Below are 16,359 nucleotides of genomic sequence, written 5' to 3'. Positions count from 1 at the left end.
CATGGCCCCAGGGGCATTACTGAGGGGAGTGGTACATGAGCAGTACAACACAAAAAAAGGACAAACGTAAGACAACTTGGCAACGCGTATACAAGGCAAAGGAAAAAAGATAGTAATACAACCACAAACCTGTAAGCGTGTTCATACTCGTAATGAAACACGTACCAAGTCTGGAAGCCGGGATGAAGTGGCACACCTTTCCTTCAAACTAATCTTAATTTCACTTCGCTGTTTTTGCTTGGCCGCGTTTCCGCCCCTGTCTCTACTTCTCATCTTCCTCGGCCAGCAGTGTGCTTGGAGTGCAGACGCGCAGGCCCAGCATCTTCTTCCCCCTCCCCTCCCCCCGACGCTTCTCCTCCTCTCCTCTGCTGCCGTATGAGCAGCGTTGGTGGCGGCGGCGGCGCTTCGCCGTCAGCGCGCCGCGGCTGGCTGCGGCCGGCGCGCCAGCAGCAGTGTCCTCCCTCAGTGGCGGTGCTGCGCCCGGCGCACTCCCATCTGGTGCTCGGCGCCGCAGCGGAGAGGTGGCGGCCTTCGGGGCCGCCGCCACCCCCTTCCCCGACTCCGGCTGCTGCCGCTGCCCCGTGCCCGCGTGCGGCCCGCTCCTCGCATGCCTGACAGCGCGCGGCCCCCGTGAAGACAGTACCTCCTCCTTGGCGGACTGCGCCTTAACCCCCGACTTCCTCCGCCCCGTGTCTTCCCTGTCGTGTGTGTGCGTGTGTGTGTGAGCGCGTACCGCGCACCCCGTACCTCCACGCCCCATCCACACGTGCGTATTCAACGCAGTGATCGCTGCCTGCCTCCGCAATCCAGAGCACGTGTGTGTTTGTGGTTTCGGTGCTCTGTGGCGTCCTCCCTGCTCCCGTTAAGGAATTGCGGGATTATCGCTTCGCTCCGCGTGTCCCGGATTTACCGCCGCACTGAACCCACCGGATTTCCGTCGTCTTCGCCCGTTGGTTGACGGATAGGTTTCTGCGGATTGGTCCCCTTTCGTCTAGCCCCGTGAGCGCCGGGCAGCTCGTCGGCATCATGATCTCCCTGCAATCTTCGTCGACGTCCGCCTTCATCCGGGCCCACCAAGTCATGTGGGCCCCACTCCTAGGAAGGTGAGACCCCTCCCCACTTCCCACGCGTACAGTACCGACACGGGCTTGAGGCTCGTCTCTTGCGTTTTGCGAATGATGTTGTCCCTCAGCGGAAAAAAGCGGTACGCTTTACTGGAAATTAGCAAAAAAAAAAAACAGATCGTGTCACTTTTGCATTATGCCCCACCCCCCTACCCTTTCCTCCGAATGATATTAAGCTCGCTTTTCGCCGGTGTTAAAAACGTTTAAGTGGCGACAACTGCCTGAAAGCGTATCAGTGTTGGTGACAATCGCCGAGACACATCGCAGCAGCCCGCACGTAAGAAAAATAGTGAACCAAAGGTTACCGAGGTAGACAAGAAAGAAGCAAGGCAGACAAAACATATAAATGGAGGAAAAAACAGGAGTCAAGAGCGTTATTACAGACGTATAGGGTAGAGAATTGTGACGTAAGAAAACGAAATCTTTACGGTAATTATAAGGCCAGTGATTTTTTGCTGCTAGATCAGGTTGCTTGGGAGCAAACAGCTTTGGGGGGCTGTATACACCCGGTAATGGATTATGCGTGGCCTACAGAGAGAAAGCAGCAACGCTTCACGCCCGTTACCACACTGCACGGACAGGAAAACGATGAAAAGTTCGATGAAGTGATGAAAACTTCAGTGAAAGTGCAACGAGCTAAGAAGTCGGGCTAGGGAGCTATACCTTGGCGCTATTTAAGACACAAAACAATAAAAGCGGGAGGGCTTAAACCTCACGTTGCGACAATACGATTTTTTTTTATTTCTACACTTTCCTTGATCATAGCCTGGTTTCGTTCGATACGATTTGAGTGCAGACTGAACACGTTTAAATCTACCAGAAGGAATAGTTATGCAGCCGTCATCATTCCTTTCCTTAAGTAACTAAAGAATGCGGGACAGTAACTACGTGAAAAGGTAAGTATTTTCTGCTACTACGTCAACTGTTCGTTGCGTTCTACTGTCACCGCTTTGAACTTCGTTTCACCGACTCAGAAAACCTGCAGGCGACCGGCATTTACGACCAGAAAACTATTACCGCCCAGCTCGCCTGCAGCCTCTATTTTTAGCTGCCTCAGCGCTTCTTGGGGCTTATTTGCAGTGTTGTCGAACCAACACTGTTTTGCCGCATTTTTTTTGTTTTTGTTTTTCAATTTTGGCCCCATTCGTAGTTTTTCTTTTTTTTTTTGTTTCTTACCATCGTCGTCATTTCCCCCAGGGTAACAAGCCGTGCAGTAAGCAGGGCTTATCTCTCTGGATATGATTAACGAACTCACAGGCGCAAACCCTCTCCAGAACATTAGCGACGCTTGGTTTTTCCGGAAATGATCAGGAAAAAAATGCGCCTGACCTCATTCAGAAAGAAAAAGAAAGAGAAAAGTTAAACGCGGTTCTGCTTTCGTTTTCACGCTCGTAGCGGATGATAACAGCTTTGGACTGGCTTATTACAAAACCGGCTGTTCGCAGCTCGGCCGTCCGAAAAATAAGATAAGGGCGTTCACTTACGAACCAGTGGCAGAACAATGGCCCCGTTTTATCCAGTTATCTAATTACACCCGGACTGTTGTGGACGGTGCAAAGTTGCGTCGGCATTTAGATCGGATGCTTCGTTTGGGCCGTCCCATTTACACCTCCGGGGTGGCAAATGATGAACCCGTACACGTTGCCCGGCAATGACTGTATGCTTGACGCGGGAATTGTTGCACTTGCGGGCAAGGAACCGTTCTTCCCCGCAGCGATGGTAACTGTGGGTGGAAGTTTGCTTGAAAGGTTTAACACATACAGGAACGACGTTCCCGCTTCGTGGGATCATGGCGAAAAAAATGTATACACGGGTAAATGCTCCTCCGGAAGAATGTGGGAAAGGTTTATATGCTGTTGATTACGGTTGAATTCCTGCCCACTGAAACAGATTTACACTCCCTAAAATCCGCCGATGGCAGAACATTGTCCATTCATGATGCCAGCGGTGAGTGTCAACGTTCTCAAGTAAACAAAAGAGGCGCATAATTTTGCTCTGTGCCGTGTACTCATTTCCCGCACCAGCTCCGGGTTTCCGTTCGAGTGGGGTAATCCGCCATTGTGTGTTATTGGGGTGGTGGGGCTGCTCATGATGTCACGGTCCTCGCTCTCATAGCGGGAATACTTTGCCTGTACGCAAGTGTCGGCGTTTTTTTTAAGCTTGGAGTGCGGTATACGCTATAATTAGTGTCTGGTGTTTTCGGATAAAACGCGATAAATGAAGTTAAACCCATTGTTTCCGTGAAACGTTTTGTTAAACCAAATTACGATCACTATATACATTGGAAATAAAGTTCTTACGAAAAAATCGAAGTCCCTTTTATAAGAAAAAAGATACCTAAAAGGCGAATTTTTCTCCCACGCAACCTGAATCAATGTCGACGCCAAAAATCTAAAGTGCTTCTACCGTGACAGAATGGCGTAATCGGTTAGACGTCGGCCTCATAGCGTGAGGGACCGAGATTCAGTTCCCACCATAGGAAGCGTTTTTTTCTTGGGGCACTTGATGTGTCTTTGTGAAGACCCATTGCGTAGGTTGGCTTTCCTACACTGTGTTTTGGGGGTAACGATTTAGATTTTGGGACTTTGCGTTTAGACTTTGAAGACATTGGCTTTCGACCAGAGAAGGCTTCGCGTTTTCAACCACCTTTTAATTCCCCCATGATCAAAATCACCCTCAGAGAAAATTCGCTTTTGCACAAAAGCCAATTTTCTGGTGGGGACCTCGCTTTAAAAACTAAAATTCGCTGTAAGCCCTCACCTAGACTAAACATGTCGCCGTAGTAATATGTGCGGCCATTCAATATTCGTTTCTGTCAGTGGTAGCTTGCAAAAAACTCGCTCTGAAGCAGGTTTCCCGTCTCTCGGCTTGATGAGACTTGCGAACTAAATAGCGAAATGCGCGAGGAAAAATGACTGGACGTGCACGTACTACCGCCCTCGAGCAAATGCCGTACTGACGTCGCTCGCAAAGAGCTCTCAGTCCCGACTTGACTCGGATGACGGCGTGTCACAAACAGCCCTCAGAGATCGTCGAAAGACGACAACCTAGTTCTCGAGCTGTTATAGGTTCTTTTGCCCGCATTGCGTACCTGAATGTGTTTTCCTTCCGAAAAGACATTAATGGTGCTAAACAGTTTTTTTTATTGTTACAACACTACCAAAATTTGTTAAAGGCTTCGTTTAAAAAGAAAAACGATTTTTCCTAGGCTCACTATTCAAAAATATCGCCCAGTTTTTCCGCGTTACTTTTAAAAAGTTTGAATACACCCGAAAATTGAAGAGCCTTACTGCTATTCTGTGGCAAACAGCAAAAACAGCACAGAAAATTCTGCTGCAACCGTAAAAGGAATGCCGACCCTGCGTTTTTGCGTGTTCTTACTCAGTCAGCAGTGAAGTCGTCCGAATGTTATTCTTTACTTAAACGTCGTGCCTTTTTCGCCGTCGTTGCCGTTCACGTAGATTTACAGACGAGAATCATATGACCCTTGAGGGGAAGAACCCGGCGTTGTCCACATCAGATAGCTCGAAAAATGCACGTGCAGTGCACCGCCATCAAATGAAAAATCCCGGGCCATGGCCAGTAACGTAAAACTTGGGGAGGGGCGAAGCCTGCAGTGTATAAGTGTATTCTTGGCACCATGGCGTTTTTTTTTCAACGAAGATGAAATCGTTGGGGAGGGAGGGGGGGGGGGAGGGGGGGGTTGAGGCCTTCAGCTTTGCTTTAAAGGTCTACTGTATTTGAAGCACGAAGCGTTTTGGCACGAGGCGTTGGAAAACGAATGTCCCGGTGTGTTCTTTGAGTACGGGTTACGTGCTAGCGCGAGGTGTTTTACACTACATCGACGATGACATGAGACGTCGATGGCGTTCAAGCGCGAGGAGTAAACGAGTGTCCAGGTCTTTTAGTACCGTAACTGCATTGACGATGACATGAGACGACGACATGAGACACCGACAGCGCGAGCTCCTATGGAGCTTCGCACGTAAAAAATGGTTGCCGTTCCACTCTGTGAAGGGGGATGAGCAGCGGAGCTGCTTGTGCGTTATTGGTTCTCCACAACCACCCGCTGAAACCGCGCTGTCACGCCGAGGAAGCTTTCAGTGGGATTGTAGACCGCCGATGTCTTGAGTTTCCCGTGTAACAATATTCGGGGTCCCGACGGGCCTAACTCTTACGCTTGGCGCGCGGCCCGATCGTCGTCGGTGGTCTCCTTCGGCCGCGTTCGATATGTTTTCATGAGCAAACCGATCTTTGCACACAATGTGGGAAAGCCAAACCCAGCTTACGCCAATCTTTTTGAGGACGGCTTCACTTTTAAACATGAGTGCATTGCTAGAAAGACACTTGTCGGAGGAAATATACGCTAGCTTGCACAAAAATATGAAGCCCTGGAGGTGAACTGGAGGGAGAGGGAGTGCCTCAGTGGGAAGGAGGAGAGAGGCATTTTGTTGGTTTACGCACGTAAAATAAAACAAAAACAATGGGAGGGGGGCGGGGTCGCCTATAACAGGTCTGCTGTAAAAACCACGGTGGGGACTGGAACCGAATTCAAAGAGGCGTGGAAACAGGCAAGCGGCTTGTCCACTGCTCTATGCCGACGCTACATGAAACAGAGCCTTCGAAGTACTTCAAATATGAAGTAAAACTTTCCAAGGGCAAAGTAAAACATAAATCTAGAGCGCGCCCTCTTGTGGCTCCAAAGCGCGCTGGGGAAAGTTAGTGCACTAATGCTTTCGCATTCAGAGCATATAAGCAGACTTAAGTGCTCTGAATCATTTTCTTGTTGTGCAGTAGATGAACCATACTTTCGCTAGAGAGAGAGAGAAAAAAAAACTTCAATGAAGACCAGCGACATTAGCCGAGGCGTCGCGCTGGCTTGCTACGCTAGATAATAGAAGAAAAAGAGAAAGAAAGCCAAAAACAGAAAATCAATAAAACCAAAACAAGAACTACGAAAATGAAAAGATGTCATTTGATGCGCCCAAAATTTTCAATCATGAAACTCTGTCCAGTTCTGTGCTCCGTAGAAACTCCAAGAGAGCTTTGATTGTACGTGCAGCCTGACTGGGAACCGACGAAAGTCCCAAAACAGCCCTCAGTTCAAGTCCCGCACCAAGTTGCCTGCACAAAGATAATATTAGTTCACGTCTGTGCTCGGTGTGCTTTGGGCACACGCATATAACATGACGAATATCTTCTCGTGAGCCACATGTGGAATCAAAAGGTGAAAATGCCAGCTGGATTTTGTAGAGGTATTGTCCCGTGTAGGCCACATTCAGGCGCAACCTATGCAGAATGGATTCTTCGCGCTTGCTGAGCCCAGGTGGCATCCTGAAGGTGCACTTAGGATCCCTCGCTTGAAGAGGTGCGTATTACTGCCTTCCATCAGTCCAGATAGACATCTGCGCTTTCCATGCGGTTGATGAGGCGAGTATTGCAGCATCATTTATCGTAAATGGGATCGGCAGAGCTCGAGTGCAGAGACTGTGGGCAGATGAGGCGGCTTTGTCAGCTGCGTCGTTGCCGGCATCTCCGCAGTGGGCAGGAAGCCACTGCAGATCTACGCTGTGTCTCTTTTGTATGGCTTGTAAGTTCAAAAGATTTATTTCTCAGGCCAGCTATTCTTTTGGAAGCGATCTTAGGCTCTCGGGTGCTGAGCTGGAGTCTGTAAAAACAGCCCATTGATTGGCCGGCTGCTTTAGAAAATACTGAGAAGCAGCGCGCAATCCATGAAGTTCACTAGCTGTCGTCTCACCTGCGATGGATAATGAAACAATATACACAGCTAAATCTGTCTGCAAACATGCAAACTAAAATTGTCTGCAGCAGCTGTTGCCGGGAGTGGAGCGGAAAGAAATGAGAAGTTACCGAACCTGACAGCAAAGACTGTATTCCTGCGCTCATCACCACCGCTTTTATAGTTGCGGGGCCGCCGATTAATGATGTGCTTGGCTGTGGTTGTGCAGGATGTTGCTTTCTACCTAGGTTTCCTCTCATCATATCATCTTTTCTTTTTTCTGTTTCACATCACCTCTGCATTGCAAATTTGTTTCTTCTTTAACTCATGGAAAGTTGTAAGCCCTAGTGGGAGCAGTGTTGAACTCTTCTGGTTTCACTAGGATCTCTCTCTCTCTGTCTTTCTCTCTCTTTCTTTCTCTCTGTTTGTTTCTTTCTAAAACAACTCTCCTAACGGCCCTACACATTTTTATATACAAGATTTTCCACACTTTTTTTTTAGTGCGAAGCAACTTAGGGGCTCGGGCTGTCGGCATCTCCTGTCATCGTGTCATGTCACGGTAAATAGTTGCCAAACGATGGTCAAAAAACAAGTGTTTAATCAATATTACTGTTTTAAAATTAGCTAACATGATTTAAACTAATTTAAAATACATGAATAATCAGGGTTTAATTGCATTACTAACATACATTTGTTAAATTCCGCCTCAAAATTGGTTTCAAACGCCGAATTGTCTTCTGTAAAGCATACTTGTTAGCATGCTGTGGCCTGTGACGCGAAAACAACTTGCGGTCAGTCTCTTTCTATTCGAATTGCTTAAATACAGTTAAACGCAAGAGAGGGCGCCACCGCTTTAGCAAGCGCGTGATTGCTCCTCCCACCACCGCTTCTCCGGCGCCCAATCAGCGCGCGCCATGTGACAAGAGAGAGACGTACAGTCTTTGAATACACTTTTACACTGCATGCTTCGCCCTTCTCCAGGTTTCACATTTGTGGAGATCGCCCGTTTTTTAGGTTTTATTTCTCGTTTCAGGATTTCTTGGGTGACAAGCGGTTAGTGCGTGACTGGTTATTAGTGTTTCGAGCTGTGTGACTTGAAAGGTGAGCTGGGTGAATTGGTCAGCCGGCAGTGGTTTCGTGAAAGCACATGTGGAACTACTCGAGCGGGTAGTTAACTTATAAATATTTTTGTCTGTTTTATACTGATAAACCTTATGGCTGAACTGTGCTTCTGGTTTTTTTTTTCTGTTTTAGAAAGAGATGAGCGTATACCCATTCCTTTAGCGATTCTTGCAGTAGGACATTTCTTGTACTTACCCGCCGCGGTGGCTCAGTGGCTAAGGCGTTGTGCTGCTGAGCACAAGGTCGCGGGTTCGATTCCCGGCTGCGGCGGCCGCTTTTCTGATGGAGGCGAAAAGCAAAAACGCCCGTGTGTACGAGATTTCGGCGCACGTTAAAGATCCCCTGGTGGTCAAAATTAATCCGGAGCCCTCCACTACGGCGCGCCTCATCGCCTGCGTTGCGTCGGCGCGTTAAACCCCCACAATCAATCAATCAATTTCTTGTACTTGCCATCACCTGTCATTCTTTAGTCGTGAGGCGATTTTCATGCGTTACAAGAGCCTGTCATACGGTCTGGACTTCAATGAAGAAGCCTAAGGAAGCGGAGTCAATTTGTGGCCGCGGCGGCTGCATTGGTGATGGAGGCGATAAGCGAAAATTCCCCTGTGTAGTTCAGACATCTACGCACGTTAATGATCCCCAGGTGGTCAAAACTAATCCGTAGGCTTGCACAAAGGCGCTCCACATCACCTGTGTACCGTCGGCGCGTTAAACTTGGTAATCAATCAATCACTTCAATAAGTTCCGAATGACAGGCCATTTCCATGTCCTCGGTAAACTTCTCGTCACATCAGTGCAGCTGCTTACGGAAAAGCGGGGACTGCGCAGCAATTAGCTCTGATCACCACTTACCTAAAAACAGACTGGCATTTCTTGTGAGTGCTTATTTCTCAGCAGCATATAAAGAAAGGACAATGATACATTGTGCATGATAAGAAAAGTTAGATGAACACACAAAAAGCGCCCTTCTCGAATTAGGTTCAACAGAGAATAATAATGAGGCCCCTGAATGACGCATGTTCCTAGGTTGCGTGGACGCAAGGAGAGGCCAGTCGCAGCAACATACCGTATGCTAGTGGGATGTTGCTGCCAGTGGCTGATCAGCATTGCTGGAATAGCAAACGAGAAAACCAGGGTTATATTAAAGGAAGCCTAAAATTGTGGCAAATGGCGGGTTACGGTAGCGCTTTAGGTACGGGAAGGAGCAAGGTAAAGGTGACAGCACACGGAGACACAAGTGCACGCGTGCAGCGCAGGATGCGTTCCTCTCTTTTTAGTAGGTGGCTCTAAGCTGGGAAGACAGTGACGGAACTTAAGCTGCAAGCTAGGAGGGATGGTAAGTCTGCCTGATGAAGTGACGCAAGGTCACGAGGAATCAACTCAATTTGTATCGAAAAAGAAATTTGTGCCGTAAGGTGGTGCAATGTTCTGGCACAGAGCGGGGCTACCTGTGACGAAGCGAAGAAGGCCGACGGCTAAAACAGAACTGGTGGGAAGCATTGTCCATGTTACAGGCGCTAAAGCGATCCCGGATACAGAAGACAGCTCTTTTTTAATCGCTATAAGTTCCACGCAGAATAATGAAGAAGGCTCCGGGAATTTTAAAGTGTGACGCCTTGTTGAAGGCGGCCACTTTTCTGATGGAGGCGAAAAGCAGATATGCCCGTGTGTGGAGATTTGAGAGCACATTAAAGATCCCCAAGTGGTCAAAACTAATCCAGAGCCCTTCACTGCGGCGTGCCTAAAAGCCGATGTGCTGCTTCGGAGCGTTAAACCCAGTAATCGACTTGTGGAGTAAAAGAAACCGCAGACCGCAAAAACCACATCGCATCTTGAATGCTGCCATTCACATATATAGTGGTAGAGCCAGCAGGAAGTTGCCGTCTATTTTGGTAATGTGCTGTTGAAGGGAAGGGAGAGTCCTCCATTTTAACAAGACAAAATAAACCTAAGTTTTTAGCTCTTTGGCCCGACCCTTGTTTAGACACGAATTACATCGATGAAGGCGCTTGTCTATGACAGATACAACGATCTGCCGACACCTTTGGTTCACAGCACCCGCTGTGGAATAATGGGCGTAGTTTGGCTTGACAAAAATACATCTACCTTTACGACTTAAAAGCAATGCTGGCATACTTTACACATGAGCTCAAGAAATGGTTGTACAAATTCGATTTCACGATTTACCACACCGGCCACATTTCCCAGAACAAGAACTCGAGCGAGAAGAGTGCAGGGGGACAGGAGAAGGGTGAAGTCGTAGGAATGCTTCGCGCCCACAAAGTCCTTGCACGGGTCGCGTGCCGCGATGCCATCGTTGGCGCGAGCATCATTGTCTCTGGTAGTGCTTTCGATCTGATCGATGGCCAGCGCCAACGTGGACACCGCCTGCTCAACGTAGATCGTCCTGCATCGGCCCGGTTGAGAACGCATGGCGTGCGGACGCCGAGAAGCGCTTGCATCGATGCTCTGTCGTAACTTGACTGCTTACACCATCGTGCATTGCGAGAGAGGTGGGGATAAATTACTCCATCGGGCTTAGAAATGCGGACGCAGGAAAAAAACAAGCAGTGCGAACCGAAAAAAAGAAATCTAGAAAGAAAAAGGACCACCCAGATAGGAAAGCTTAGATAAATCTCAATCACAGCCTAAGCAATCATCACACCATCAAAGGGTTTACGGCATTGGCCAATTTTCGCCAATTTAAATGTCTTTCGTATTAAGGCTAGAACACCACAAAAAAGAAAACACATTAAAAATTTCCTAATGTGCTTCAAACCAGCACGGCTCCGCTTTCAGTCTGTCTTCTTGTTTGATGCACATTACGTCTGCGAAAAACAAGCTGCCTCTTTTTTTCCGTTTCTGAGAAATCTGGGACCATGGTGGAGGAAGCCGTCCTTGCGCGTTTCTTCCTGAAAAACACACCGGATGAGTTTTCGAAATCGCGTTAAAGCGCGGTGAACGTTTTTTTATTCCTTCGTATCAATTTTTCCACAAAGCATACGCAAAAAAACGTTATTCTTACCTTAGTCTCCTGGAGAGCAACAGCAACCCGTCATCCTTCTGCATGTGTTGATGCATAATCTCCCCGAATTTTCAAAGAATATGAAAACAGCAGCATCACTGCACAGGAGGACCGTACGAAAGAAAAACGAGAAATAAGCGACTTCAGCTCAGCAGTCGTAAGTTACGGTTCAGGAAAAATTAGGGAAAAAGCAGAAAAAAATTAAAGCAGTTTCACTCAATGTAAAAGCTGGCAAGTTCGGAGCAGCGATCCGCCTGTGGGGCTGGGGTGCCCTCACTTGAATAGTTTCTATATCAACCTGGCATTGATACCGAAAGTAGTCAGGAGAGGCACACGTCGCGGTGGCTCAGTGGCTAAGGCGTTGCGCTGCTGAGTACAAGGTTGCCGGTTCGACCCCCTGCCCACGGCGGCCGCTTTTCTGATGGAGGCGTAAAGCGAAAACACCCGTGTGTACGAGATTCCGGCGCACGTTAAAGATCCCCAGGTGGTCAAAATTAATCCGGAGCCCTCGACTACGGCGCGCCTCGTCGCCTGCGTTGCGTCGGCGCGTTAAACCCTACAATCAATCAATGTAGTCAAGAGACGATTCCGCAGCCCCTCAAAACGCCTATAAAAAGCACTGGATTGCGTCCTCGTTAATTTGGGTACTAGTGCGTTAATTGATGATGTTTTTATTATTTTGCATTATTGTGTACTTATTTGTGGCCTAGCAACAGCAGCTACCATGGCCACGGCGCAGCGCAAACATCACCCCCAACACTTTGCAATAGAGTGACGTGTGCCTTTGTGGCCCAATGGTGTTGACATCGGCTTCGGAACGCGAGGGACCGAGGTTCGATTCCGACCAACCAGGGGAAGCGGTGATGTTATCGAAGCCTCTGTTTGGGTGCGTGAAGCCGCGTGACTACTGCCCCCGCGTGCTTACAGAGCAGTTACGACAACAAATCAGGCTCCTAAAGGGCTCAGCACTTAAAAAAAAGGATCCATATTGAACTTAATCAGTTGACAAGGCTTGGAAGGGGTGCCATAGTTCAGGTCTCATTGAGAGCATCACTTTGGTGGGCTCGACGGACCTGTTGTATGCCCTTACTCGTCAGATCTGTGTTTTTCTTAGTGCTCGTTATGTTCTCCCAACTATTCCTTGGTTGCCGTTGCAAATAACGTAATTTGCTTAGCACGAGTATTGATTGCGTTATGATTCCTTGACAGTCAGGCTAAACATTCTGGGAAGCTTGCGCTGGCGCGCAAGACTTGGGTGTCGAAGCTGTTGTAGGTGAGCATTGCCGGACACGTAGTTGAGTTTCAGCATCATTGTTTATTTACATAATCGCGGTGCTAGTAACCGTCGTCATAAGCTTCGAAGAGGTCGTCGTCTTCTTCACGGCGAGTGGTGGACGCAAAGTCATATTCAGCATTGTATACCACCACCAGCTCAACTGCAGAAGCTAGCACTAAGTCGCGTAATGAGGCGTGAACCACAGCGAAGCGGCAGGATTTCTTTATACGTGGACACTGAAGGACACATCAGTAGGCATTTGTACAGGTTTTCAATTGTTTATTTACATGTTCCGTTGTTGCTTTGCCTGTGCTCGTTGTAGTCATCATCATATGCAGTGATATCGTCGTGCTCCTTGTGCCAAGCATTGCATGCGTGGTAGCCCTTGACGACAGCGGTGGAGGTTTTCCCTTTTTTTTTTGCTAAAGCCATTGTGCCAGCCGGGGAGTCGGCGGTCTCCGCGCCTCATCCTAGCCTCTCTAAGGAGCAGCAGACAGTCTTTCGCCTCGTTCAATCTGGATCCTTCCCCCACCCAACAAGGTTACACCTCATGTTCCCGGAACAATACTCGGCCGAATGCAAATTTTGTAAAAAACCAGGATCACTCCGCCACATAATTGGGGAGTGCGACTTCAGCTCAGAAAATCCACCCCTCCTCCATCCCCCCACCCCCTCTTTTAGAGAGCAATGGGAGATTTTGGTGTCCAGCTCCTCACTCGCGACCCAGCTAGCGCTGGTCGACCGGGCGCGGGCGGCCATGACATCATATGGGCTCCAGTGAATAAAGAACCACTCCCAATTTAGACGCTCAATAAATGTATTCTCTCTCTCTCTCTCTCTCTCTCAGCGAGGCACGCGCTCACAATTGCTCGGCATTTTCTCGCTCCTCGTGGTTTTTGCCAGTTTTCTTTTTTTTTGCCTACAGCCACGGCACGTACCGTCAGTCACCACGGGGCACGTGCTCAGCGTTCGTCCGTTTGTCCTTCCTTGTCCCGTTCTTCGCGCTGTTTTTCGCTCATCAAAAAATGTACCAACCAGCCCAAATTTCCACCTTGTTGAAGTATCAGCGTTCGCATTTTCTTCGTATTGTTTCCTGCAACGGCGAACTTGTGGTTTGCACAGGAGCTCCGTTAAAAATTTGTCAACATTTTATTTCGTGGTTATGCAACAAAATGAGCGGAATATGGAAGTCGCAGGGGGTGGAGGGATAATTTTGTCGTCCAACCCCAAGCAAAAACACCCGTGTGTACGAGATTTGCGCGCACGTTAAAGACCCCCAGGTGTTCAAAATTAATGCGGAGCCATCCACTACGGCGCGCCTCATCGCCTGCTCTGCGTCGGCGCGTTAAACCCTACAATCAATCAATAGACACCATTAAGCGCGTCTGAAAATTTCAGGAAAAGCACGTGTATTTCATTGCGCTCCTCCTGCAAGCTTAACAGCTGATATGTTCTACATCGGCACATATTCGGAGCCAGCCTGGGGGGGTAAACGGTGGGCAGCGGTGGAAAGCGAGGACGTCGGTTTCTACGAAACTTCGAGGCACGTAATTCAATAAACTGTTTTGCCTACATAGCCCGCCGATCCGATTTTCAACCATGGTGCGCTTCATAGAACAGGCACGTTGATCATCGCGTTAAACCTCGCCTTTTTTCTTTGGTTTTACAAACATTGTTGCGATCCTTTGCGGCCTTTTCCAGGTTACCGTGAGTGTGCAGTGCTCATTTAACTGCTTATTTTCTTCGAGTCTATTGCCACACCAATCCCCATTCCCATATTTTCCATCATGGGATACTTCTCTATACTAAGAGGGACTCTGTAACGCTTCCAACAAACGCTTTCACTCTTTCCTTTGCGTCTGGAAGCAGTGCGAAAGCTATGATCATCGCCAGCACTGAGCGGCAACGCGTGATTTGCTCGTCGCAATATACCAGCCTTCCGTTTCTGCTTTGCTTTTGTGCCTGTCTTTTTAAAGTGGCTATCGAACGCGTTTATTGCTGCAACAGAAGGAGAGCCGGCCAATAGCCACTACGCCACTTCAATGACGCAATTCGATCGCTCGAACAACGCCAAAACCGGGAAAGAGAGAAAAATCTTTTGAGCAAGTTTTGAAGTTATCTAAAGGGGCATAGAGCAAAAATTTTAAACTGAGGCTCTTTGTTACACCCTGTTCTAAGTACTGGTTGTGTTTGCTGACTCCGTTTTGAAAGCATTAAGAATTTAGAGAAAAGTTGAAAAGAAGGTTGCAGTATCCCTTTAAACTGGAAACACCAGCAATTCCTCTGCATCTATTTCTCTTTCTCTGTTTGGTACTGTGATACATGAGAAACTGTATTCAGGATGAGTCTGTTCTTCGCCACCAGAAGATAAATGCTGGTCCGACAGACATTGAACCACTGTGAAAAAGAACTGAAACAACGGAACTGCCGGAACGACGGAATCATAGAAGCTCTGCACCGACACTAGCTTAATGCTGCGGCTCCCTAGTCGTGTCAATCAGAGCTCGCTTTAATAAGCGTAAGAATTTACAGCCTGAGCGCCGGACATGGCGCAGCGGGGCACTTCAGCGTGGAAATTCCCGTAATTCACTTGTAATGTGAACTTTCAGAGCAACCTTTCGTCGTGTCAGGGCTTTAGCATAGGAGAAGCATTCAGGTGGTGACGTAGTGCGCATTCGGAGGGGCAACTCGTGCTGTGGAAGTCACGGGGGCGCTGCGCGGTTATACAAATAATGCGCAACTAATTTGAACATAGCAGAAATTTCATTTTTTTTCTCGGGACAAGAAAGAACTCCGGGAAACCACAACAGTCAATGTTCTTGGTAAGCGGCGAAGCCGGAACTAGCCAAATCCGAGTATTGTCTAAAGCTCACTCCTGATTGGCACGCATGGCAGTTTAACGAAGGGTGGCGTTAGAACTATAGTTAGGCCTAACTGCCTTTCAAATGATTTTTTTTGTGGATTGCTACGGATGAACACGTCAAACCGGGCAGCTTCATGTTTTAGTCGCTATAATTAGTATGCCAAACCGCTTAATATATCTCCTAGAAACGCGAGCTTCAAAAAATCACCTTTTTTGCCATTCGAAAACCCTTCTTCTCAAATAAAACAGGGCCGCTAATGTGATCGACCAGTAGTGCGGTGCATTATCTGTAATTAAGGAGTGGTCGATGGCGCAAAACAAGGACGGGAGGGAAATGAACGATGACTAGTGGCTTCTCACGGCGGCCTGGATGACGAAGCTCCAAAGCGAGTTCACAGTCTATGTGTACCGTTCTCTGGTACGAATCCAGTCCAGATAGGTGAATGCCCACTATAGCTAGTGTCTGGTCTCGCACAAGGTGAAGAGGGACTAAGGCCAGCTACAAACTGGCCAGCATGTGAGACCGTGGAACAATCACATCACTAGTTTCGACATATGCGCGTGATTTTCACCAGCGCGTCATCAGATGGCTACGATGTCATCCGGAAGGGCTCAGCCAGAGCGCTCCTTATTTAAGGATACGTGTGTTCCTCTAGAGAGACACGGAGGGGTGAGGTCGCTGTAATGAGTGATGGCGGAATGAAGATTAGCTTTCCAGCGTTGATCGGGGACACGGTATTCACTGTCGGCGTCAAAATGAGCTGTGATCCCCGGGACGATGATTCGGTCTTTACTGCGGTAGGCTGCCAAAATTTCAGTCGCCAATGTCTCTAGCAGCGTAATGGCCGCTAGCGCTGGCGAACAGCCTGCTCCACCCTTTGGGCCACCGGGGTGCTACTGTTTAAGACACCATTGCACTGTTCGCTCTGTGTCCACAGATCGATGGCGCAAATATTTGCCGACATGCCTTGTCGACGTCTAACGCAACAATCAGATGTTGCGATGGTGAGCACTAGGATGCGCGTTCAACCTAGGCCTCAGCGGCAGTTTTTTTTTGACGAAGGCAAAAAACGAAATGGCGAGATGTAGGACGAATTAAAGATGTCCGCGTGGTAAAAATAATACGTAGCCCTTTACTACGGCGCGCCTCATACTCCAGGTGAAGCAACGGTGCATAAAACTCCACATGATGTTTTTTTTTCATTTGTT

General features: G+C 48.3%; 1 protein-coding gene across 1 annotated transcript in view; it reads left to right on the top strand.

Moving 5' to 3' along the window:
- Positions 1-402: 402 nt before the first annotated feature.
- Positions 403-16,359, top strand: part of Sh (Potassium voltage-gated channel protein Shaker) — a 621,315-nt gene continuing 605,358 nt past the window's right edge. Inside the window, exon 1 of the mRNA XM_077704118.1 lies at positions 403-1,103. Coding sequence (XP_077560244.1) covers positions 1,027-1,103 — 77 coding nt within the window. The 5' untranslated portion in view covers positions 403-1,026. The remainder of the gene's footprint in view (positions 1,104-16,359) is intronic.

This window comes from Haemaphysalis longicornis, unplaced genomic scaffold (genome assembly GCF_048455015.1).
Source record: "Haemaphysalis longicornis isolate Haplotype H1 unplaced genomic scaffold, Haemaphysalis longicornis Haplotype H1 scaffold_3, whole genome shotgun sequence".
Lineage (NCBI taxonomy): Eukaryota > Metazoa > Arthropoda > Arachnida > Ixodida > Ixodidae > Haemaphysalis > Haemaphysalis longicornis.
This window is presented reverse-complemented; position numbering and strand designations above follow the sequence as displayed.